At 37.7% G+C, this 25,891-nt stretch overlaps 2 protein-coding genes across 4 annotated transcripts in view; one reads left to right on the top strand and one right to left on the bottom strand.

Moving 5' to 3' along the window:
* Window positions 1–5,085, top strand: part of Fbxl5 (F-box and leucine rich repeat protein 5) — a 40,474-nt gene extending 35,389 nt beyond the window's left edge. The window contains exon 11 of the mRNA XM_031342132.1: window positions 4,302–5,085. Coding sequence (XP_031197992.1) covers window positions 4,302–4,378 — 77 coding nt within the window. The 3' untranslated portion in view covers window positions 4,379–5,085. The remainder of the gene's footprint in view (window positions 1–4,301) is intronic.
* A 3,365-nt stretch (window positions 5,086–8,450) lies between these two features.
* The window catches only part of Cc2d2a (coiled-coil and C2 domain containing 2A), a 95,629-nt gene continuing 78,188 nt past the window's right edge, over window positions 8,451–25,891 (bottom strand). For all 3 annotated transcript variants that reach the window (XM_031342130.1, XM_031342129.1, XM_031342131.1), the window contains 10 exons: window positions 25,133–25,231; window positions 23,353–23,529; window positions 19,875–20,078; window positions 17,500–17,589; window positions 15,808–15,921; window positions 14,277–14,411; window positions 13,576–13,698; window positions 11,889–11,947; window positions 9,938–10,115; window positions 8,451–8,747 (listed from right to left, as the gene is read on the bottom strand). In XM_031342130.1, the coding sequence (XP_031197990.1) occupies window positions 8,559–8,747; window positions 9,938–10,115; window positions 11,889–11,947; window positions 13,576–13,698; window positions 14,277–14,411; window positions 15,808–15,921; window positions 17,500–17,589; window positions 19,875–20,078; window positions 23,353–23,529; window positions 25,133–25,231 (1,368 nt within the window). In that variant the 3' untranslated portion in view covers window positions 8,451–8,558. The remainder of the gene's footprint in view (window positions 8,748–9,937; window positions 10,116–11,888; window positions 11,948–13,575; window positions 13,699–14,276; window positions 14,412–15,807; window positions 15,922–17,499; window positions 17,590–19,874; window positions 20,079–23,352; window positions 23,530–25,132; window positions 25,232–25,891) is intronic.

Here is a 25,891-nt window from a genome sequence, read left to right as displayed (position 1 = left end):
GCTGGAAGAGTTGACGTGTTTATAACAAAAGCAACTTGGTAGAGCCTATATTTTCTTTCTCTTGATAGCAGTGTAACCAAGCAGTGGAAGAATGAATGAACTTTTTAAAATCCAGCTGAACAAATAAAAACAAAATATGTTCATGAATGGAAGTTTTTGCTTACTGTTAAAAATAAAGCCATGGGGGACTGGACAGGTGACTCAGTGGTTAAGTGGATGACCCCATAATGCTATTACAAAGGACCAGAGTTTGGTTCCTAATAGATACATGTGGCAGACCACAACTGCCTGTAACTCTGGCTCCAGGGGATCCAACACCTGTTCTGACTTCTGTGTCCAATGCATTCATATGTATGTCTACCCACCTACGTGTCTATGCAATTTGAAAGAATTAAAAATAAATACAGCTTTTAAAAGCAAAGCCTCCTAAGGCTTACAGGATTCATTTGAAGACTAATTAATATGTAATTTTAATGAAGCTATTTTATTTGTATGTTACATTCTAGTTGCCTATATAATTTTAGTATAGGTTATGTTTGGAAACAAATTTCATAATGTACTTTGTTTTGCTTAATAGATACAGGTATTTTTGTGGGAAATACTAAATTTTAGTTCAGTTTTATTTGCCTACTTTGTACTAAAGTGCTTTTAAACTTATTGGAAAATATTTAGATGAAAAATTTAAGTGCTTAAAATCTTTTGTGCTTTCTCAATATTATTTTTATCTTAATCTCTTTTGAATATATAATATTAGCATCCCAAAGGCGTTATTTACTCCTCTGTTGAATGCAAATTTTTTTATTTCTAATTTCAGTAGAAACTTTTGAGAAATCTGATTTTTTTTTAAAGGTTTGAAAGCTATTATAGTACTTCAAATAATACAATTTGAAATTTCCTTTCTTAACCTGATAGAGCATGATTTGGAAGAAATGGAAATACTTTAAAGTTTACATATAATGCATTTTCTAGAAGTATAGGTAGTTGCTTTAAAGCAGTACTTAGAGTCAGCCTTCTTTGTAAAAGAATATACAATTTAGATGATGCTGGAATTGTACCCACTGGTGACACCATTGACATAGTTTTCTTCAAAAATACTCAGCTTGCACAGAAATACTTGGTGAGGGTTTAGAAGCCCTCATTTTTATTCCTGAAAATAGTCATAATCTAGTACATGGTTAATTCAGAGTAATGAGGAAGCATACATATTTGAAAGTAGCATTTCATTTAAAATATATTTTGTTAAAAGAAAATCTACATAATTACCACATTGTTAGTAAAAGAACGTAATGCTAATAAAAAAGAACTTTATGCTGATAAGCATTACTTGTAGACTAGATTGTAAACAAAACACAGTCTCCTAAGTGCTGACAGAGGCATTGGGAAAGATGCTAACCATCAGCTCTTCCAGTACTATGTTGAACAAGACAATGTACCAAGCTCTGATGCCAAACACACATTCTGATTCTTCTGAATGAGTCTCCATGATTTTTAAATTGTTACTTGATTTGGATATGTGAGGTTTCTTAAGCCGTACTATTTACACAAATCTTTATCATTAATATAGTTGTTATACGGCATAGTTTAGAGCTCTGAAGAACATTTGAACAATGTTAGTGAGTAACTTTCTTGTGCTGCTTTGCGTTTCAGTTTGTGCATAATTTAGCAGTTAAGGTAGATTAGCTCATAGTTCTGAAGGTGACAGTCTCAGATGATTTGCTCTCTTATGTTTCTAATTTAAGTTAAAAAAGGAATTAAAGGTAAGTGAAGGTAAGTGCAGACATACTCACAGCATGAGCAATATATACTTAAAACCAAGAAAAAACGTGTCATTTTATAATAGAATTAACTTCTTTTGTAGCTTTTTTCATCTAAATATAAAAAAGGATTCTTTGCTTTAACAGTTACGACATTTTACTCTTTAATTTCCTATATTCTTACTATAATTTAGCCTGATATAAAATAACTGTTGGACTCCTTTTTTTCAACAGTGAGGTAGAAATTTGTTAGCAAGACGTCAAATGTGCATAGGGAAGTATGCTTTGAATTGTGTCACGTGGGAGAATAGTGTCCTTGACCACATGTTTCATTGAGCCCTTTACCATTTCCCTTAAAAACTAGTTGTGCACTTTTCTTTGATGCTCTGGCTTTGGCTGTTTTCCTAGGCCACCGTGGAATTTAGTATAATATTCCTTCTTTACCTTTCTGTCACTGAAAGTAAAGGGCATGTGTGTAGGCAGGGTATATGGAGTTGTGTAGTCCAGCTACTTGGGAAGCTGAGGTACAAAGATTAACCTAGACCTTTGCAGCCAGCATGGAAGACATAAGATCTTGTCTCTTAAAACAGAGAGACAAGCAAACAAAAATGTGTGTGTGTTGTATGAATATAGACTGTATGGTCTTTTATTTGGAAAATTAAATTTTTCATGTCTTCAACAGTTGCTGAGAATAGAATTATGTACTCATAAATTAGAGTTAGGTACATTTTGTTAAGATTTAGCAGTCTAAGCATTAATTAGATTAAGGCTCAAGGGGTGGGTAGAGAGATGATGTGAGGCAGTACTTGGGTTTTACAGAATGGTATCAGGTGTTTGTTGAAGCAGTAATACGTGATGGGTGGAACCAAGCTTAGCAAGAGGATGGGTGAGGATTGATTGGTGCGTGGGGAAGCTGGAAATATGTACAAGGAAAACTTGGTTAAAGACTGCCAGTGGGAGAGGAATGTTAAAGTTTAGGATTCTTTACCAAGGTATTTCTAACTACTACAAAGATATACTAAATCTTTTTCATTTTAGCTTTATGTCCTATTTTGTCCAGAAAATGCTGCTTTATATGGTGTTGCGAATTTTAAATATTTGGCATATAACAATTAAAAATAGAAGATTTTGATTATAAATAAAAATTGGCCTTTAGTACTCCAGTTCTATCAGGTACTTTTAAAACCTACAAATATGTATCATCCGTGTCAACAGTCTAAAATCTGAGTTCAGTCTTTTTAAGTTCATACTTGCCCATTTCCATATTGTATGTCATGTCCATTTCCCTTATTTGAAGCTAATCCCAGGCATGTCAGTCTTTCCCAATTGATTAAAATTCAGTATTTTTTTTCTTAAAGATAGTTTGTTATATAGTGAAATATATGAGCATTATATTTTAGTGACTTTATCCTAAGAAATTCTTCATTTTCTTTTTCATATGTGCTGTCTTGGGATAAAAGGAAACGTACTTCTGGTGATACATGTAGTCTAAATGTTAGTTGCAAGTGTTGTAATTACTGTCTCTGGGTGTGAGCATAGTCACCTTCTGCAGCATGCTGCAGCTCCTATGAAGCAGTGTGATGCGGATGGAGCCTCAGTTAAGCAGGGACGCACTGAGGGCTAATGCGTGTTAACTTCATTAGCTATGTTCTGTAGAGATGGTCTGCTGCTTCATGGCTTCTCATTTGTATTGTTCTTGTGTATCATACTTGCAAGCTTTGGTTTCCCAGTGAAGTGTAAAGAGCTGCGCCTTATTAATTCAGTGTACTAGCTACATTGAGTCTTTGAAATGCTAGAAACAACCCTCTATGTTTGTTTCTCCTTATGAAAATCATTTTATTCAGAACATTCTCTAACTTTGTGCAATTTTTGTTACTTTTCTAATTTCCAGTTATGTTCCTGAATAAAATTAGATCTTTTATCTAGTGTCTGGGTAGTAGTATAGGACAGCTGGTCTAAAATTCCAGTTATTCCATAAGTGGTTTATTATTGTAAGTGAATCACAGTTTTATGTTCTAGATGTTTAATTAAACACTTGTTTTGCATTTAGTTTTGGGACAAATTTTCATCTAAAGCTATCTTTTGTTTTTGTTGAGAGATCTACAAACACTCAGAGTATGGAACATTCATTGAGGATGTGTCTATATATAGTATATTGTTTTAACCTTTGAATATGACATTTATTCTAATTGTTAATTGCTGTATTCTTTGGCTGACACAGTTCAGATAGGTTTTATTTTTATCTTAATTATGTTTCTAGGAAGGATGCTCAAAGAAGTCTTGTTTCTGTGGATTGCCTCCTTTTTTCCTTGGTTTCTAAGATTCTTGGGGAATTTTATTATGTTTCTTCTTCCATGGAGGATATTTTAGATGGAATCAGACAGCCATTGGCAATTTGTGTCTGAATTTTTAATGCATGTGCTGTAAGATTTTACTTGTGTGATGTCAATGAAGTGCTAGTAAAACACAGATTAGAGTCATAGGCAGAACTGTTTTTGCATGGTCTCCAAGAAATTCCTCCCTCACATGTTGTTTACTTTCATGCAGGTCCTCATGCTGACACCGCCAGCGGATGCCAGAATTTGCAGTGTGGTTTTCGAGCCTGCTGCCGCTCTGGCGAATGACCCTTGACTTCTGATCTTTGTCTACTTCATTTAGCTGAGCAGGCTTCCTTTCATGCACTTTACTTATAGCACATTTCTTGTGTTAACAACCCATTTTGGGTGTGTCTTGTTTGGCCCCATTTCTTACAATCTCAGAAATTTAATTTAGCAGTGAATTGTACGATGTTGTTTTCCCTCGCAAAATATGTTTTTGTTTTAGAAAAGTATTAGGATTTTTGTTAGAGTAAGAACAGTCTTTCTGGTTTCTTTTAAATGAAATGCTTTAAAAAATATCACTAATACCATGCTATTTAAAGTATTTTTAGATTATTTGCATTTTAGTCAATGGGGTTTATTGGTTCTCTTATGTGTAAACACTGTACTAAGTTTTGCAGATCCTTTCAAATACACATTTCTGAAGTTTATTTTCAAAGACTGAACATTTTAGAAATGAACCTCTTTTCCCCTAATGTTTTCTTTATTTGAACAATTCTCAGGGGCCAATTCAAAAACACACGTAGACGTGAGATTCTTTAAAATTATAGAATAAATTGGCCTCTTGGTGCTGGCTCAGTGAGCCAGCAAAACAGCAGTCTATTTCTACTTGCTGTAGACACCTGCTTCCACTGCTGTCCCTAAACTGTTGAATTCGAGAAGGGTTTTTAAAAATTCCACAATTGTTTGAAGAAATGTATAAATAAAATCTACTTTGAGAACTTTACCAAGCAGTATCTTTTGTGTTGTGATTTTATTTTAAATCTCAATCCAAATGTTTTACCAAATGTTTTGGTTTTGGGTTGGTTGTGAAATTATGATCCTGACACATTGAACAGTTTTAGGTACTAAATATTACTGAGTTAAATTTTCTTTTAAAGCTAATTGTAATTATTTGTCATGAGGAAAAAATAGTGCTCCCCGTTCCCTTCCTTCTCCTTCCCCTTAAGTGCAAACAAAGCGGTGGTAGGAGGAAGTAACCCTGAGTCAGCTTCTTTGTGGTTGTATTTTCTGTCTGTTTGGAAAGGAACAGAGCTGAGAAGATAGAACTGCAAGGAGCAGGTTTCAGTTCAGGCTAGTGTAAAACTGTTTCAGTGAGTCCGAAGATGAAGCAGGAATTATTTAATGCGAACATGGAGGAACTCTGGAACATTCCATTGCAGTTCTCCTGACATAGGAGTTAAGCACTCTGGTGTATCTACTGGCATTCTCTTTGAAGTATTATCTTGCTGTCAGGTGTTTTCAGTTTGAAGAATGAATTACTGTTATCATTTGAAAACTGAACCGAACCCTAAAAATTTGACATAGGGCTGAACACATGTAAAAGTAGCTAATCTTAAGATTTTGAGTCCTACGGCTCTGATGAAGTCACAGTGTCTTTGTGCACACTAAAATTAGCTTCCTCTAGTAAATTTGTATACAAGAAAAATAGTGTCTCATTCTCTGAGAATGTGAAAAGAAATGGAGTATGGAGTCAAGTCAGTTTCAAAGTTTTGTAAGATCTACTGTAGTTACTGTGTTTTTATCTCTCACAATGTGTAATAAAGGTTTTTTTTTTTTTTTGTAAAGTTGATAACATGTACCATTTTGAGAAAACAAACTGATAATTCCCTAGGAATGAGTCTCATGTAAATGTTTACTTCATATTCCCGTTATCAACCTGAAATTACACAATTAACAATGGTCTTGGCTCATCAAGATAAGACGAAAGCCTATCCCTTAGGTAATCAGGAAACAGTGCAGCTTATAGGGAGATTTTTTTTCTGTAGTCTTGGATATTTAATAATTTTGAACAGCTGTCTTCCTGAAATTGTAAGTAATGGGAGTTTTTTTTTTTAATGTATATATTTTCTTGTTTGTCATTCTTAATATAAGGGGATAGTTTAACATGACCCTATATGTTTAGTTTCAATTCACTTGAGGTTTTGTAATTGATACTACTGATACTCTGATACTCTTGAGTTATTACTTAGTAAAATCTATATTCCGTATTTGCTACCCTAGACCCAATTGGGGTAGGGTGCTGGGGCCACTCTTCCCCTGTTCTTACATGATTGGAACTCTGTCTTCTACAGCTCTCAAACCTGCATCTTCTTCCTTTCCCAACAATGGTGATTCTCCACAACTTTTTCCTGCTGAATTGGGGCAACACATTTTTTTAAAGGGGTGAGGAGGGCTAAGAAAATTAGAAAAATTGGTTAGACTTAAGAAAGCTAGCTTTAGCATCTGTTATCTAGTCTCTGTTTAGAGCGCTCGAGGCTTGACTGAAGTTTTGACTGGATCTGTCTGAAAGGCTGGATGAACTGAGTCCATCAGGAGTCAGCAGCTATTCCTGAAGCTGTTCTGGAAGCTTGTCTCTGTAAATAGCATAGAACAGCAGGCCATTTCAGTGTCCCTAGGATGAATCTTGCCAGAACTGTATATTCTGCAATATATGAATCTTACAACCAAAATTTTAGTATTATGAAGACGCTTGTATGAATTGTGCAAGGTGCACAGATCATTTAAGGATGAATTTTTGCTCCTTGTTTGAGCAGGTGAAAGACAGCTATCCTTTTATGGGTTAATTGATTAATAACCAATTGTAATCTTTACTCATGCCATATGAAGGATGGCATGATGAATATTAAGGATTCCATAACTAACAAAATATGCCTCTTAAAACAAGCAAAAAGTGAGGCATGCCTTAAAACAGGCAAAAAATGAAATATTTTTCAAAATAATTAAAAAATGAAATGCTTTTAGAGGTAGCTTTGGAGTGGAGTGCTTATTTCCCCTCCTTTAATAAAAAATCAAATTCTCAAAGTGCGAAGTGCACATTGAGTAAATATTGTCTGAAAATTATAAATTATTTCAGAAATATGAGTAACATCAAATTGTTGACAGAATGTCTTAAATGCTTGACTATAATAGTCAATTTCATAATGTTTTAAACTGATTAGGAACATTAAATATAGAAATATAGACAATAACCAATTAATGTTGTTTTTTATGTTAAGGCAATAGTAACTTGAAAGCCTGAGAAGGAATTAATAGTCACGTGTATATTTTACTTTTAATTTTGAAATCAAAATTATATTTAAAAAATGTCTAAATATCATAAGTAATAGAAAGTTCTGATATATGTATATATCCATATATCAATATACAAATTAAGGCTTCATTTTAATACTTGATAAATAGAAACTACAGCACACAATTTGATTATTTGTGCTGACATAGGGGGAAAAATCATGAGAATAAAACATGTGATTAGTCTTTCTCTGCTTTCTTAAGCAGCTTGTCTCTTTGCACAGCAGGGGATCCCAGTATCTCCAAGCTCAGACTCTCCACAGTAACCCAGAATACAGAAAATGGAGCAGGCCTGAAGTTAATAGGAAAGAAGAAAGGGCTTTGGATCCTTCCAAAGTGATATAGATCAGATATGTTAGGGGAAGACCCTGGAGATTTTGCCTAAAGACAGAAAAGAATTCCGCACCGCCCCCCCCCCCCCCCCCCCCCCCCCCCCCCCCCCCCGCTGAGGGTGTGTTTGCACGTACAGGGAGGAGTAGGGTGCGGGGGTTTCCTGGTGCATGCACCTAAGTGTTGGTTTGGACTTGTACTAAAAACCAGTAAAAAGTCACAGTAAAAATCTTGTAGAAGCTCTACCTTCATGACCTAATCACCTCTTCAAAACTTTTAACTTCAAATACTTCATCCTAGGGATGAGAGTTTCAAGGGGCAAGGGTGTAAGATACGGCATGGATTTTCAGGCAAAGCCATGCCTTAGCTGTTTTCCTTTTTAAATCCCTCTTGACATAGATAGTTCTTTGCTCACCCTAGCACTATATTATTTTCAAGGCTGTGCCAGTGTGTAAGTGCTTGCCTTGTTTTTTTTGTAAAGTACCATTAATTTTATGAGATCACCCAGCATTCACAAAATTTGATGCTGCAGAGTTGTTCTTCCTCTAGACAAGTTGCAAAGAGTTAACGTACTAGGTCTTGGAGTTGTTGTCATTCTGCTGGACAGAAGGAAGTGAAGTGTACTCCAGACAAACAAGTGTAAAAGGCTGGAGGCTAGTGATCATAGGTAGTGTTACGAGGAGACAGACTAAAACAGTTTTAGACAGATGATTTTATTTCATAACTTCAAAATGTTTTGATTCCATTAAAATTTAAAATGTATATACCAATACTCTGTAGGTGATATAAAAAGCACATTGAAAAATTACCTATTCCGTACAAGAGAAGCAACATAGATCCAAACAGACAAAACGTTTTTGGGATAAGGGTGGATATATACAGCTAGAGCAAACTCAACATTAGGAAGGTCAATGTTATGTACTCCAGTGCTATACACAGCTTCAATCAAAGGCTTCACTTCAGAATAAGGCATGTGAAGAGGAAATCCAGAGAACTGAGGAGAAAGAACATATTTGTACTCATGAGTAAAGTTTGAAGTAAATCTTTCTTATGTAAATAACAATTCTTAATATTAAGCCTTTAGGATCATGAGGTTGTTTTGTTTTCTATGTTAACAAAAAAAGGGAAGATTTACTATTTTTTGTTTTAGTTACAAGCATATTCATAGTGTGACCAGTTATTTATTGTTCCTATCTCTCTTAGCCCTTAGTATGCACATGGCCCATGCACTTCCAAAGACCAGGTAAAGCTAAGCAGTGTATTCTACCCCAGGCATAAAAATTAGTTTACAGGTCGGGCATGTAGTCATAGTGAGTCTCTGGATACTCGCTACAGATAGTCACACAGATGCAGTGATTTGCTTTGGGCAGTGTGGGCAAATACATGCTTGGACTTGTTCTAGCATTTGTTTTTATGAATGAAGCGTGCCTGACAATATCACCACGTGGAGGTCAAAGTGGGAAGACCAGCAGAGAACTGGAACACTGCTGAGGTTTACTATGACAACTGAATACATTTTGATGATGAGTTAACTGCATTTTACTCAGTGACTCATCCATTTTGGCTTTCATACTTTTATTATACTGCACTAATTATGAAATTCCTTTTTTTAATTATAGTATAGTACACAACATATAGGATGAACCAACAGGTTATAGACAGTATATGTGGTTTATTAGAACTTTTAATGAAAAATCAGTCATTATAAAATCATACCCTTAGCCTGGTGGTGGTGACCCATGCCTTTAATGCCAGTACTCAGGAGAGAATAGGCAGGAGGATCTCTGTGAGTTCAAGGAAAGCCTTGTCCACAGAGTTTCAGGACAGCCAGAGCTACACAAGAGAAACCTTGTCTTGAAAAACAAATTAAAAAACAAGACAAAAAAAATCAATCCCTCAAAACTTAACCAAAAGTGTTTATTTTTACTTTTATGTATAGTTTAGTTTAATACTTTAGCCGTGTTTTTTATTTATTAGTGTAGGTGACATCTCATAGAAAGTGTTGTTTTTCATAGGGTTTTATTGAGTTTTAAAATGCTCTGTCACATTTTTTTGGTGTATGGTCCCTCACCTCACATGTGCCCAGGTGTCTGTGTAGGTAGTTTGATTCCCCTAAGTTATGACTGGGTAACTCGCTGTTTGAGGATGAGAAGAGGCACTGGTCACTGCCACATGCATGCTTACCCTGTAGTCCCCCAGCTGTTTCAGCAGCTCTGCCCTGTGGTCATCTTCTATATCTTCTCCTTGACTTCTTTCCAGCAGAGGCAAGAAGTGGCGCAGGGTGGAGGTGCAGTACCTATTCCACCGGGTCAAGTGGCGTGGCCTCCAGTCCATGATTTTTTCTTTTAGTATTTTTTCAATTCTATTCATAAAAAAGTTTTATTTTTTTGTTATTTAACATTTCCCATGTTGAAAGTATAAAATTTGTATGCAGTATGAGGTTCCAGTGAATGCTTGAATGCATTTTTTACTGGTGGTATTCTGGGCATATTAGCAGTTACTTAGGATGCTCCTTGTTCTCGAAATTATATGCATTACAACAAGAAATCAACACAAGATAAACAGGAATACAATGCTTATGATGACACAGGGCTAGCTAAATTGAATACATTCTGTAAGACATATTTCTAAAACATTTTATCTTTCTATTAGTTGGTAATATAATTAGACCCAGACATAAGGTTTTTATTATGTTGGGAATCTTAAATATCTATAAAGCTTGTAGTGCCTTATACTAATTTCTGTAACCTAGTTATTTATAACAGTTGTTTTTAAAAATTGCCTTTAAAATGCCAACTGTCATTGCACTGAGTTTATAGGCTATAAAGTATAAACGAAGAATGAAGAAAATCTACCATTTGCTAAGCCATTGTTAGCCACAGTACTAGTTGTCCTTTATACATTTTGAATGATCCCCAACAATAATGCTTTGTTGTAGGGGTTATTATAATTTTACAAATAGGATAAGTGACTTGAGCAAGGCAAGGACGGTGACATTCAAGTTAAACACTTGCTGATTCTAAAGCCACTTGGCCATCTTAAGCACAGGCTGAGAGAACCTCACAGCTTCCCATTGCTCAGAAGCCGTAGCTTCGCTTTCTTAGCACTGAATATGTAATCTTTGGGTTTTAGGATGGACTAAGTAAGAACTCATGGATGGACCGACAAACCCTTTAAAAATGAAGGAATCAGTGGGTCCATCAGTAGCATGCTGAAGCCATTAGATAAATCAAGATTGTAGTAGATTGGTTCCCCTAGAGCAGCAGTTCTCAGCCTATGGGTTGTGACCCCTTTGGGGATTAAATGACACTTTGACAGGTCACCTAAGACCACCAGAAAACATTTACATTATGATTCTAACAGCAAAATTACTGTTATGAAATAGCAATGAAAATAATTTTAGGGTTGGGGTCACCTCAGCATGAGAAACTGTATTAAAGGGTCACAGCATTGGGAAGGCTGAGGACTACTACTCTAGATGGGGATCCCATACAAAGGCTTTATGGAGAAATTGGAAATAAATTGGTGTTCCTAGCAATAGTGTCTCAAATATGTCTCTAATCTTGTGCAATTTGACCAACTGTTCTTCACACAATGTGATTCAGTGGGAATGAAGCCAAGACTTGGAAACCGAACTGGTCTGTCTGGTGTTGGGAGCCCACTGTAACACTTACCAAGCACGTGGACCACTCTAAACCTCAGCTCCCATATTTGTGAAACGCAGACTAAGTTCAGTTTTACAGCATTAGTGCACCTACAAAGCCTCACAGGCTTTAACCAGCCTTCTCTCTGGGCTAGCTTCACAGACTGATGAAGTCCTACAAACCACTAATTGGAGATAAGAAGCATATGTAAGCTGAGGATTATTATGTGTGCAACAAGATTCATAATTACAGGATGTTAAGCTTTAACCTGAGTTAGTCTTTGGAGAACTACATGTTACTAATGTTCACCCCTGTGTGTCATACGACATGTTTAGGCTGACACTTCCTTCATGTGAGCCATGGGGTTTAGTCATCACATCTGTCTGCAGACAAACACCCTGATCATTTCCTATTGATCCAAGCTGAGAGTCTAAAGTTTGTTACTGTGCTTCTAGGGATGAGTTGCTTGTAGATTTATGGGTATTTGTTACCTGTCTTGCAGTTCAGCAGCTGCTGCTTTGTCTGTGTGTTGGTAGATTAGCTCTTCAGGCTATAAAAGAGAAAGTTTTGTAAGCACACAAATGTAATTTGAATAGGCATTTCTTTCATTGTTAAGTTTATTTGAAATTCCACAGAGGTCAGAGGAAGCCCTTAGCCCCTTAGCGTTGTAGCTACATAGGTTGTAAGCTGCTATATGTGTGCTGGAACTGAACCTAAGTCCTCTGCAAGAGGAGCAAATACTATTAACCTACGAGTTATTATTTCTGCCCCCCCCCCCCGCCCCCCGCTTTAAGTACTGAAATTTGAGGCTGAATAGGAAAATGCGGTCTCAGATGCCAAGGAATGTAGAGCCAAGGGTACAGGAAGTGTCATAAATTACAGTGCTCTGTTACTCCTTCTCAGTTGCATTACCCTTAACTTTTGCCCACACAAGTAACCGTGAACTGAAGTTCTCTTCAGATCATCTCTGATTCATCTAAGGTCGAGGACTCTCTGTTGCCAAGCACTTCACAAGCAATGGGCATCAGTATATGGCCATAAACAAACCCTGCATTGGTTACACTGTAGTTAGGAAAGATAACATGACCTAAATGCATTGTTTCAGAGTTTTACTTCAGAACTCTATTCCTAGGGAGTCTGCATGTTTTCAAAATTTGAGATTTATTTTTATGTACAACTTTTTCTCCCTTTACATTATATTAGAGCTAATAGCTTACTTTTACAGTTTTAAGATTCATTAAGGCATTCACTTGACTACTGCAAAGTATTACACCATGTAGTATAATTCGGCCCCTATTGTTCCAATTCTTAGGGTATTTCAAATCGAATTCCTGTGAAAACTCATATATACAACTTTGTCACAGGTGAGAATTTCTTGTGGGCAGGGTAAAACTGGTTTGAAAGGGTTGTGCTTTGGTAAAAGGGTATATTATATTACAAACTTAGGTGTTTGTGTGTGTCCAAGCATGTTTAATAAATAATATCCATGCTTGCAGATTGGAATTTACTTGTCAGACTCTGAAGTTAATCTTATGAGTGGATTTGGCCTGTAATTTAATTTCATCCTTCACAGTCAAGAAATTAATTTAGTGACTTAACATTATAAAAGCTTAGCTGTGGGCTGGCGAGATGGCTCAGCAGTTAAGAGCACTGACTGCTCTCCCAAAGGTCCTGAGTTCGGATCCCAGCAACCACATGGTGTCTCACAACCACCCGTAATGAGATCTGACGCCCTCTTCTGGTGCGTCTGAAGATAGCTACAGTGAATTATGCCGGAGCAAGTGGGGCCGGCAGAGGTCCTGAGTTAAATTCCTAGCAGTCACACATATGATAGCTCACGGCCATCTGTACAGCTACAGTGTACTCATACATATAAAATAAATAAAATAAATCTTTAAAAAAAAAAGCTTAGCTGTATTTTATGATTCTGTTTAAGTCTTATAGTTCCTATATTAAAATTTTCAAATATGTTTAAAATATATATACCAGTTTTTCATATTTGTGAGTGTATGTTTCTTCATGTAAATTTTTATCATTTGAAAACTAATGTTTTAAATCTTATGTGTAAATCTAGTAAGCTAAATAACCAGGCATAGACTTGAGGGCCAACAAATATGTACTTACTTTGTATAAAGATTTCGTATCTCTTTTTTCACATTTGGGTATTAATAGAATTACCTGAATACTGGACAGGCCAGGATATGGAAGACTTCGTGAAAAAAAAGATTTCCATAGTTTGGGCTTTGTGACATCAAAATTTATCCTTAGTGGTGAATCATGGTATTGAATATTAAACCAAATCTAAAAAAAAAGTACATTAGGATATATGTTAGCAGATATGTACACAGATATGTGTCTATGTATGATATAGGGGGAGTCAGTGAATGAGGTAAAAGATTCACACAGGCTACAGTTTTCTATTGAAATTTCTCTGAATTTTACCATCAATTACATATAATAAGTTATATTTTTGGTTGTTTTTTTCCACATACACATGCATGCATGCATACACACACACAATGTACTTTTTAAAAAGTGAAACAGAATCTTTTCTAGTGAGAAATTTGCTTTGACAGAAAGCATTGTAAGCTCTGTTGTGGACAGGCAGAGCCAGGATAGAAATTGAATCCTGAATCTAAATACTTTAGATTTTTTCTTTTTTTTAATTTCTGTACTCTTCTGAAGGTCAAGTGACTAAACCAAGTTTAATTTAGGACTAGTTGAAGTAGACATTTCTACCAATTTTGCCAACTTATTTATATTTATATATATGTTTATTTAAATACTCATATTTATACGGTCTTCACCTCTGTAAAATATTTAAATAAATTGGTCAGCTTAGAAAACAACTATATTTAAGAGAAAATGGTAATACTCACATTATCAGTACCAATTAAACAGCCCACACTTTTCAAGGGGCAGAATGTATCAAATTGTCCATAACAATGTCCACTGCAGGGATTCCATATTAAATAATAATTTTTCTCCCAAGTTAGCACATAGGCAGTAGGACCCTGAAAATAAATAGCTATTCAAATATTTTCCAATTAATTATAAAATAAGGTCATAGTAATTTATAGAATTATTTTACAAAAATGATTATGTTTTACGTGTGTGTGTGTGTGTATGTGTGTGTGTGTGTGTGTGTGTCTGCCTGAGGAGTTACAGGAGGGCGACAGATCCCCTGGAGCATGATTTATAGGCTGTGAGTTCTACAACATGGCTGCTGAGAACTGAACTTGGGGCCTCTGTGAGAGCAGTAAGCATTCTTAAATGTGGATCCATCTCTCCAGCCCCTAGAACAACTCCATTTAGAAACCTTTGCTTTCTAAATTTGATAGCTAATGTATTTAATATCAGAAATATGTTTAAAAAGTCTTGGATTTGATCCTAGCACAATGCAGTTATCAAAGCTAGTATTGCGTTACTCATTCGGTATATGTGAAGGCTTGCTGAAGAACTCTGTTAGTGGGACCCTTTCCAGGGATGGTAACATTGCCATTCGAGCATTCAGAAGGCCAGAATACTTTCTCGGGTCCTTTATTGTCACCTACCTTTGATACACATAGGTACATAAACACAGATTCGGAACCAGCTGTTGAGATGAAGGACACTTGCTCCCTACTCGGGATAGTCATTTATTGTGGATTCTTTTTTTTCAGTGAGCAGTCATTTATTGCTGATGCATGATTTCACCTGGTATTCACTCATAACCTTGGAGTTGTGACATAATTTGCTGAGGGTCACTGAAGCTAGAACACAGCCCCTTGCCTTGCTTGCCTTGCCTTGTCCTTGTCCTAGGTGGTAACTCAAGGGCCACGGACCCAAGAGCATCATGGCTTCTTCTCTTTTAGAAGAGCCGCAGCATCCAGTGAGCATTTAACCTTGGACCCAGAATCACTCACTGTGCCCCAACTGTTAGTATTTGTGGTGGGGTAGGGAATACACTGGGAGTCACCAAGTCTTTACATTAATAACAAGTTGACAAAACAGCAGAACATTCCTTTTAATGTGTTTAATTGGTGTGTTCCCCACTTCCTCCCAAATTGGCAGCAGTGAAAGAAATAGGGTAAATGGAGAGAGTTCCTTACACCCCATAGTGTGATATTACCAAGGGAATGAGACTGGGGAACATGGATGAAGTATGGTGCATATTAAAAGGACCACTAAATAGGGACTGTCAGTGGTACAATGTTCAGGTTTGCCAAAATAGTCTGAAGTACAGGGCTCTGAGTATGCTGTTAATAGATACCACCACTCCATGTAGTATCCATTGTGGTTCTGCCTGCCTGTTGTTTCTCTGCCACTTCCCTAGCAATTCAAAGGACTGTCATGAAAATGAACCCTGCCCATGAAAAGTATCTAGATAGATAACTGTACTCTTGTTAATAGCACCCTAAATGGCCGTACCTCAGGAATCGCATTGCCCATCACCAGCCATGCCTTCTTACCCAGGAACAGAAAGTAATTGCATAGTAGTACTGCATGCTCTTCTTCATCCCCTGCCAGGAGATCAAGGAATTGCTGTAAGAAAGAAAAAGAAAATCAGACAAACTGTTATATTGACTCTTTCATTCTGGATTGACCATGCAGGATTTTATTTGCCTTGTGATTCAGAGTGGTCTGACACTTGCTATATATACAGCCCAGGCTGGCCCTGAACTGGCAATCATCCCACCTCAGTCCCCTTCCCCCAAGTACTGGGGTTAAAGGCATGCATGTCCCATCACATGAGGATCATAAGCAAAATGTAGTGTGGTAGTTGAGACTAGTGCCTTAAAGTCTCGACATTTTTCAAACTTTCCCTAATTTTGTGTCTGTGCTGATTCTTTAGAGGACATCATGCTTTCTTTAACATTGATGCTGATGGTGTGTATATCTAGCATCAATATGATTAGAGAGGATAGAAACAGTAGCTTTCCCTGCTCCCACTTCAATGAGTATCTGAGGGCTTAAACATTTAAAAGTGCATTACATTGGTGGATTCATCCCAGAGCAGTGTCTGAGGGCCATCCTCTTCTTATCCAGCTTTACAGATGAGGAGGTGGAGGCAAGATGAGGTAGTATCACCTCTGAGGTGGGCACCTAGTCTAGCTCTGTTCTTCTGTTATGCTCGTCTTTATTTTCATGTATCCTCTGGAAAAAGAGATCCCTCCTGGCTTTAAAATCTGTACGTCTAAAAATGTCTAGACTGAGGTTGCCAAAATGTAACTGGGAGCAAAAAAGTTAAAGTATGCCTTTATTTTTTTCGATTTGGGACATTCCATCAAAGAAAATATATTATGTTAAATTTTATGGAGACCTCAGACAACCTGAAATCTAGAATCATATTAAACACCTGTGGTGCTGTAGGTTTGCTCTGCTGTATATCACCAGTGTTCCAGGAGTCAGTCCAATGTATGTGGTACTGAGTAAGAAATACACAGTGAATATACTTAACATGATATATACCTTAGGAAGCCCACAAATTGAGAAATATACAATTTCTTTTTCTTTCTTTCTTTTTTTTTTTTTTTTTTTTTTTTTTTTTTTTTTTGGTTTTTCAAGACAAGGTTTCTCTGTGTAACCCTGGCTGTCCTGGAACTCACTCTGTAGACCAGGCTGGCCTCAAACTCAGAAATCCACCTGCCTCTGCCTCCCAAGTGCTGGGATTAAAGGCGTGTGCCACCACTGCCCAGCTAATATACAATTTCTTATTGTAGCATGAGATTGAGACCATTTCTAAACAAAGTTGTGATATTATTAATGTAATATTAGGACAGTTCAGAATTAAGATAGGTGAAATGCTAATTTCAGTCTCTGTGTAAATAACTCTTCAAAATACTTTTGTGGGAGGGAGGGGTTGCTGAGGGTCAGCCCATATCCTTGCACCTGCTAGGCAAGCATTTACTACTGAATTATATCCCCAGTCCTATTTTCCTTAACTTCTGAAGTTTGACAGAATTGAACCAGGAAGAAAACTATTTCAGAATTTAGCTCATCCTGCTAACAGATGGCCAAGTAGATTTTATAATAACTCATGAATGATGCAGTTGAAGATTATGCAAGCCACTTAGCTAATGTGCAGTTAAGGCCGTAAAGCTGCAGGGACAGAAGACTCACATCAGATGTGCTCCACAGGTCACAGACTCCAGCAAACGAAACACTGTCGGGCAAGAACGGGATCAAGGACACATACCGAGCTACCAGCTCCTGTGTAAAGAAAATTAACTTTACAAATAACTTCCAGGAAACCAGAAAGCTGCATCACAAGACGCTTACTAAATACATTAATATCTTCATCTCCTCCTAAGGCCGTGCAGAAGGGTTTGTATTATCTTACAGTGATGCTGGCTCTATCCCTTTGAAACGTCCTTATCTCCCTCACTTCATTCTCATGTTTATTTCCTTGTTTGTTGGCACACAAGACTTTGTAACATCATTTTATACTGTATTTCTCTTAGTACAGTCCTGAAAGCAGCCATTCCTCCACTGGACACTGGTTTGTTTTAGGAGGGGACAGAATATTGGAGTCACGTCTGGTCATTGTAGTATAATTCACAATTTATTCATCTCTAAGGAGGATAATTATATGTTACCGGCTTTCCATATTAATACTTCTGTGAATTCCATTTTAAGAATTTGGATGTTTGGGGTCCAGTGAGATGGCTCAGCTGGTAAGCACACTTGCTGTTTGAGCTTAATGGCCTGAGTTTGATTTTTGAAACTCATATGTGGTGGTTTCAGTGAGAATGGCTCTCACAGGCTCATATATTTGAGCACTTGGTCCCTGTATACAAAGGATTAGAGCTGTGTTACTGGGGACAGGCTTTGAGATTTCAAAATAACTGTGCCATTCTCAGTGCTCGCTTGCTTGCTCTCTCTCTCTCTCTCTCTCTCTCTCTCTCTCTCTCTCTCTTTCTCTCTCTCTCTCCCCACCTCTCTCTTCCTCTCCCTCTCCCTTCCCCTCCCTCCCTCCCCCCTCCTTCCTAGTTATGTATGGATCATGATATGAGCTCTCAGCTGTTCCTCCAGCAGGCCTATATTCTACCATCATGGACTTTAACCTTCTGAACCCATAAACCCCCAAACTCTTTTATAAGTTGTCTTGGTCATGTTTTATCATACCAATATAAAAGCTAAGTCAGTTGGTAATAGGAATTGGGCTATTGTGTTACAGATCTGCCCATGTGGGGTTTTTGGACAGATGTGGAAGACTTTGAGAGTTTGAACTAGAAAAGTGCTTGAGTACTATATGCAGAGTTTAATGGGCCACCTTGGAAGACAGTAATGCTGAGAGCTATGTGAACTGTGGAGTCCCAGTTCAAGATGGCTCAAAAGAAAATATTAGCAACTGGGTTAGATAACCTTTTGGGTGATATTTTGGAATTGCCTGTCTGCTGTATCTCCATGGTTTGTTTGTCCTTCCCTCAGCATCGTGGCTCATCAATACTCAGGTCTAGTCCTCATGAGTTACCAGACAACCTGCGATTAAACACTATTTCAGGTTCTCACTCTAGTGCATTCTTGCTTTCTTTTTGATTTCTTTTCTCTTAGTTCTATCATAGCCATAACTTTAATAATATTTGAAATATTTTGTTTATCCATTCTAAACAGTCTTTCCCGGAAGAAGTTTATGCACATTTACAATGCTAAGCAGAACACAAATCACTGTTGTGGGCACTAAGGATGGAGCTCAGTGGTAGAGCAATTCCTGAGGCCTGGAAGCAACCAGCAATTCACAACTTCCTATTTGATTTTCTATAGAAATTGATTATATACAGTGAAGACATCTCTCTCTCTCTTTCTCTCTCTCTCTTTCTCTCTGTATATATATATATGTGTGTATGTGTGTGTGTGTGTGTCACACCATATTAAAAACTTAGAAACAGTTGCTCCCTTTACTATCCATAGTCTCAGACTAGTTATGGGTTATAGTATTCATGTAAAATTGGCTTAATGTATATATAGCTCATAGTCCACGTAATGGTGAGTCTTATGGTGGGTATGGAATTTTGAAGCCAGTGTATGTATGGTTCATATCTATTTAGTGTATCAGTTTGAGTTCATAGGATGTGCTATATATTGAAAATATATACTACTCAACTGCTGTTATTTTTAATTCAATGATGCTTATTGCATTAAGTAGATACTGAGTAGTTATTTTGGTATGGCCTAATGCACAATTAAATTACGTTTATGTAAGATTTTGAAAGTTTCATATGTTAATTTTTCTGTACCTAATATATAAAACCAAGGATATATAGTGAGCACTCAATTATCTATGGAAAGTACAAACCAAGGATTATCATCATCTTTGGCATTTTCAGATTTCCCAAATAAAAGAAGTCCTCATTGCAGTAAAACAGTTTGAATCACTACTTTGATCCCTGATGATGTTTGTGTACTTAGTTTCTTGAGTATTATGAGATGCCTGGCAGTACATTGAAATTTTAAATCATTTTTTTAACAACACTGATTGGCTATAGCAGACTCACCGCAGTGGCCTGTGGGTTGTTGGGGTAGACATTAAGGAGCTCCTGTGGAGGGTTTAGAGGCTTGAGATAACGCGTAATAAAGACTGCTTTCCCATTCATGTCAGTCACTGTTGTGAGGCACTGACGATGGGGGAATTTTAAGGCACATTCAGCTTGAAATTTCTCTGTTGCTTGAAGTAATTTCTCATCTTCCTGGGTATCAAACTTCAAAAAGAAACACATGGGATGTATATGATTGCAGGAGACAAAACCCTCAGATCTCATAGACACTATGAACTGAGTCGGTGGTTTGGGAAGTGTGAGTGATTGATTCTTTATAAAGTAATTGTTCTTGGAATCTCTGCAGCTTTAATTGTGTTGATAATTTAAGAGTCAAAATAATCCTTAAACACTAATTCATATTCAATAAGACCAAAAGAAAGTAGTAAATTGGCAAGCCTTTTGAAAACTATTAGATTAATAAAACAAACAAACAAAAAACCTATACATTTTAAAGGCTGAAGTACTAATCTGATACTTGAGCGCAAGCAACAGAGTTTTCTGTGTGCTTGATTTAGTCTTCTAAAGGGCAAGAGCATTCAGAATCCCATTGCAAATGTGGACTGGTACAGATTCCTGGGGAAATATTGTCAAGTCATAAATTGTGATTTTAGAAAAATGGAAAATTATGGAACAATAAAGGTATGAAAAATGATTGAATTTATGCTTTTCCTTTAAATTGATTATTGAATTTGTCATTTACTCATTTATGTAGTCGTTTGAAAAATATTTCCCAAGATTCTAAAAGATTCCAGACACTCTGTATGAAGAAGTAAGAAAATCTCAAGGAACTTCTAGTCTAGAGAGGAACAAAGAGAATGAACCAAACAGCTGGAGAGTCTGAGCAGATTCTACAGGGGACTGTGGGGAGGCCTGGGACGATGCAGGGGAAGCATCTGCAGGTACTGTCATGAACAAGACATCCTGAGCCAGGCCAACTAAAGTGTGGCAGAGAATCTCTCAGCTTCTTGGAGTCAAATGCTCCATTATGCATCTTGAAGGGAGGACCTGTATCTGTACCTGATGCTTAGTATGCACCTGATGCTGATGCTGACACCTAGTCACTATCAAGTCATTAATATGCATTTAGGACACCAGCACCTAAGGAGAGGTGTGATGTGAGAAGTGTCATAGAAAGGCCAAATATTACATTGAGTTGTTTATTCTGAAGCAAATCTGGATGGAACTAATGAACTCAGGTTTATTCAGAATGAAATGTAGAAGATTCTTAACTGGTTCCATTCCTTGACCTGTCAGTTAATGAAACATTTGCAGAAAACAGAATGTGTTCGTCTTGCTGTTGTGATGACCTTCAACTGACTGAAAATACCTGTTAGCTCTGTACTGCTTCTAAGAAACAGTTATGGAAAGTGAAGCTGAGCTCCCCACATGCGGAAGTTCAGACAAAGTCAATGACATCACGTGCAGACAAAGGGAAATAGTAAATGGGCCAAAAGGCATCTGACTTTTTCTATACCAGGGATTGTACCCAGTACCTTGCACATGCTACACACATGGCTGGATGTTCTTTGTGGCATCATAGGCATCTACAGTTCATTGCCAAAGGATCACACACAGTGGGACCCAGCACCTGTCCCCTGGAGGCGGTAGACAAAAGCAGCTAGGAAAAGGGTAACTGATGACTGATGGATTATAAAACAAGATGCTTGGTACCTTCTTAAGCATGTCACTCATCTACCATAGGCAATAAAAAAGAAATGACAGAAACACAGTATTAACAACAGGTTTAAAGGCTTTTAACCACACAATGTAAAGTTAGCGCTGTTTAAGTAAGTACTTTATGGTTACTACTGACTTAAAAAACTTTTGCTCTAGTAAATACTTTAATAAAAAAATCATTTGGAGTTGGATGATGGTGGAAAGATGTTTCTAATCTGTCAACCTAAAAAGTTGCTGTTAGTGGGAAACCATTTCTAGGCTGTGGTCCCAGGTATTTCAGGGTGTGAGCCTCTCTTTCTTTAGCAGCCTGTGGGCAACATCACAGGTGGGGCTTTCTAGCCCTCCTGTTGTAGGATATCATCATCATGTCATATGAGAGGACAATGGAAAATGCTGCATACAGCCACAAGGCAAAGAAATGTCACCAAAGGCAGCACCAGGTTGGAAAGCTAAGCTTGAAGTCAGAATTCTGCCCTCAGTCTGAGAACATTTGTGTGTTGTGAGCATGCTTGTTGTTTTTATCCTGAGCTCGCACCTAGAGACAGACATTCAGAATATTTCCCTTTCTGAAAAATAATCTGACACGAATCCATTCTGTTTTCTTGGGAAGCTCAGCATTAGCAATGAAGCTGAGGCTCTGAGATGAATTTTTCAGTATGCTTGTTTTTACGTTAATCTTTCCTGAATAGGCCTTGCTAATGGGCTGCAGTCCTACTATTTTTCTCTGTGAACCAGACTGTAATATTGGAAAAACAAAACAAACAGAGGTGGGCTCCGTTTTCCATCTCCACTTCAGACTTAATGACAATTGGAAACCAAGAGATCCACATGATAAGTTACAACATAGTAACCTGAAAGTGAAGTTCATACATGATGTAAGCATGGTAGCCTTTGTTACTCTTTTGAGACAGGTTCTCATTTATGTAGACCAGGCTGGCCTCAAACTTACAGACATCTACTTGCATCTGCTCCGTACCTTCTCTCCCAGGATTAAAAGTGTGCACCACCATACCTGTTACACAATAGACGTTCCATCTCCTTTTCTAGGCCATCGTTCCTCTAGTGCCTAAGGAATGCCTATTACATCTTGGATACCCAGTAAGATGTGTGGATATATACAATGGGATGGTAAATGTTTAACTTCCGCCCTATACTGCTTATGTAGCTCTAGATAAATCTAGCCTCATTTCCCTAGCTTTAAGTCAGAGACCCAGTGCCCAGGAAAGAGTAAAGTCTCCAAACATTATGCTGTCTGAAATTTCTACAAGCTTTTCTGGAGCTGTTTAAGATGCATACATTTTTTTTTCCATAAGATAACTTGTGATCTATGTAGGGTGTCTGACTTTATGACTGTGTGATACTGATTGAATGCATAGTACAGCTAGGGATGAGGTCAGGGATGGAAAACTTTCCTTAGCATGCTTGCCAGTAAATGTCAAATAGCAATCTGACTTTCTAATTGTCATACTTCATGTTATTAGCATGGAAAACACTGTTCTAAAAGCAGAACATGTTTCCATTTGTCTTGCTTTCCTACAAGTTTGGATTGCTGATCGCCTTAACTGCTAGATCGTGAAGAACAAATAAATGCACACGTGTCTGTTCTGTCATCACCTTTGGACCTAGCCAAAAGCACAATGCATGGAGATCACAGTAGGAGAACTTCTGTTGATGCACTTCAGTCAATGTTTATAAAAGCTTAGCAAGCATCGCTTAGGCTTCAGCATCCCCCATGGCTTTCCAGACTGTACCCCATTACCTTTTCTCGTATTGGCTCTCCAGGAACCAGTTGAGGCTCAATGGTGATAAACAGGGTGATGTAGGAACCCTCACTCAAGCTTCGGGCAGAATCAAAGGCTCGTTCCATAATAATGTTTCGCTCTTTACTATAGCCCAGGAGAACTGGAGGAATGTCTATTTTAAATGTGCCATCAATCTGCGAAGAAAACATGGCTTGGTAAGCACTGTGGTGATTTTTTTATTTTTGTAACAAAAGTTCAAAGGGAATGGCCACTTCTCATAATTTAATGCATCTGATAAACATTAAACTTGGTCCAGGTTAGAATTCCTAAGTTCTCATTAGAAAGGGATATAATATATATAATATTATTATATATAGTAATATAATAATACTTCCTTGACTGCTTTTCTTTGTTTGCCACAGAGTGCACTGAATATGATAGATTCCTGGATTCAAATCTTGTCTTAAACTCCGAGGGTGTGAGCTGCCTTATTTGTAAGAAGAAGAAGGTAACAGGACCTAATTTGTAGGGCTGTTGTGAGCAGGGACTGAGCTACGAGATGAAGGGCACTAAGAACAGTATCTGGTCATGCTCCCTGGTGGGTAGCCTTCCCTTTTCTGACTTCCCAGCTTTCCTTCTCTGTACATTTCAAGGCTTAGGTCTAATGTCATCTCAGACTTACTGTGCTAACTCTCTATCCTTACATCTAGTTTGTTTCTTTCACTAGTGTTTTAGCATATTCTGCTTGACTTTCGTAGTGTGCATTTGCCATAGTCTAGATGATTGCTCTGCAAAAAGGACTTTTGCTTTAGCTCCTCAGTGTCATCTCTCTGTGCTTTATAGCTAGCTGTGTTTGTAAATGTAGAAGGTATATATCAAGTATGCCTCAGAGGTCATGAGTTCCTGTGGGGTGAGCTGTAAGGGCACGGGCATTCAGCGGAAGGACTTCTAAATAACCTGCAAACCTGAGATTCGACAATGTCAACCATTACAGGCAGCTTCACTTGTAAGATGCTATGTTCTTTGTTTATTTCTTTTAAAATCTACTAGAAGGGGGACTGTAATTCTCACAAGCACATCGCTACACATCCTGTATAGCTCTAGACTATCCCATTGGCTAAGACTGCAATTCCAACTTATGCTTGACAGCCAATCTGAGCCTGTGAGAATGGAGGCTTGGTTTGGGTCTCATGCTGGAGACCCTGTGGTCCAGGCAGCATCTGTTGTGTGTAGTTATCACAACAGCACATAATTTCCTATCACTGTGGATTTAGTGCCGGGACACCAAGAAATTCCAGAAGCTTCAGCTGCCTCAGTAGACACTCAAAGGCATGAAAAAATTGCCAACCTCATGGAATCATTAAGCTGAACCATTATGTCTATAAAGGATATCGTTGTCAAGCATGCTTGTGTTAAAGATTTCTTTCATGCTTTAAATTGTGTATGCTTTTAGAAATATTGATAGGATGCCCGTGACAAACCAGGCTGTCGACCACCCTGACTGTTTTCTGCATCCACCCACATCACTTCTGTGACAGGTTTTCACGTTGTCTCACATTCTTTACTTCTCTGTCGATGTTTTAAAGATTCATAGATTCATGTCATCACATCTTAGCTGTGAAGGCCCAGGGGTGCTGGATACACCATGCAACAGTGATGGGAGGCCGATGATTTGATGTGGTGATCTTCATTTTTCCCAGCTCTGTGCACATATATTCTCACAGTTTTGAGAGTTTAATGGGAAGAATAGGTAGAGGTATTTCCTAGAGGTATGTGATTTTGACTTTAGTTACTTACCCTTGCTTGGAAATAGATAGTGCTAAATGGGATTTTCACACATCCTAACCAGTGTCTCTCAATACGGGTGTGAATCCCACTTCCTCTTTCACGGTCATCCTAAAGGAAGCATGAGAAGTACTAATTATTTAAGAACTTCAGACATTTATGGAACTGTGTGTGTATGTGTGTAAACAGGTATGGATGGATGCTCTTGACTGTGTTGTGCATATGGACATCAGAACTCGATGCCAATGTGTTTTCCTACTTGTTTCTCCACCTTAGTCTTTGAGACACAGTCTTCCATTGAATGGGAGATTGCTGTTTCGGCTAGACTAGTTGGAGTCTAGCAGGGCTACACTATCCCACTCAGGTTTTACATGCGTGCTAGGATTCCAAACTTATGCTTGGCAGTGGGCACTTTACCTACTGAATCTTTCTCTTAGACTCCCATGTAATTAATTTGCCAGTAGGAAAGTGGCAGGATTTTCGCTGAAAGTATGTGGGTTAGGTTCAGACGTTTAATAGTTTGCCACTCCAGGAAAATCACTTCTCTATAACTTCAGTTTTCTTATTGTCATTTAGAGATTAAATAACTTCTGCCTAGAATGACTTTGGGATTAAATAAGACCACACATCTGAAGCAGTTAACACAACTGTGGAAGAGGAAATACTCTACCACAAGCCCCATCACCAGCCCTCTCCCCTGTGCCACCAACCCTTTCCCCCTGTGCCACCAGCCCTTTCCCCCTGTGCCACCAGCCCTTTCCCCCTGTGCAT

This window comes from Mastomys coucha, unplaced genomic scaffold (assembly GCF_008632895.1).
Source record: "Mastomys coucha isolate ucsf_1 unplaced genomic scaffold, UCSF_Mcou_1 pScaffold22, whole genome shotgun sequence".
Classification (NCBI taxonomy): domain Eukaryota; kingdom Metazoa; phylum Chordata; class Mammalia; order Rodentia; family Muridae; genus Mastomys; species Mastomys coucha.
Note: the sequence above shows the minus strand (reverse complement) of the source record. Positions and strands in the feature narration are given on the sequence as shown.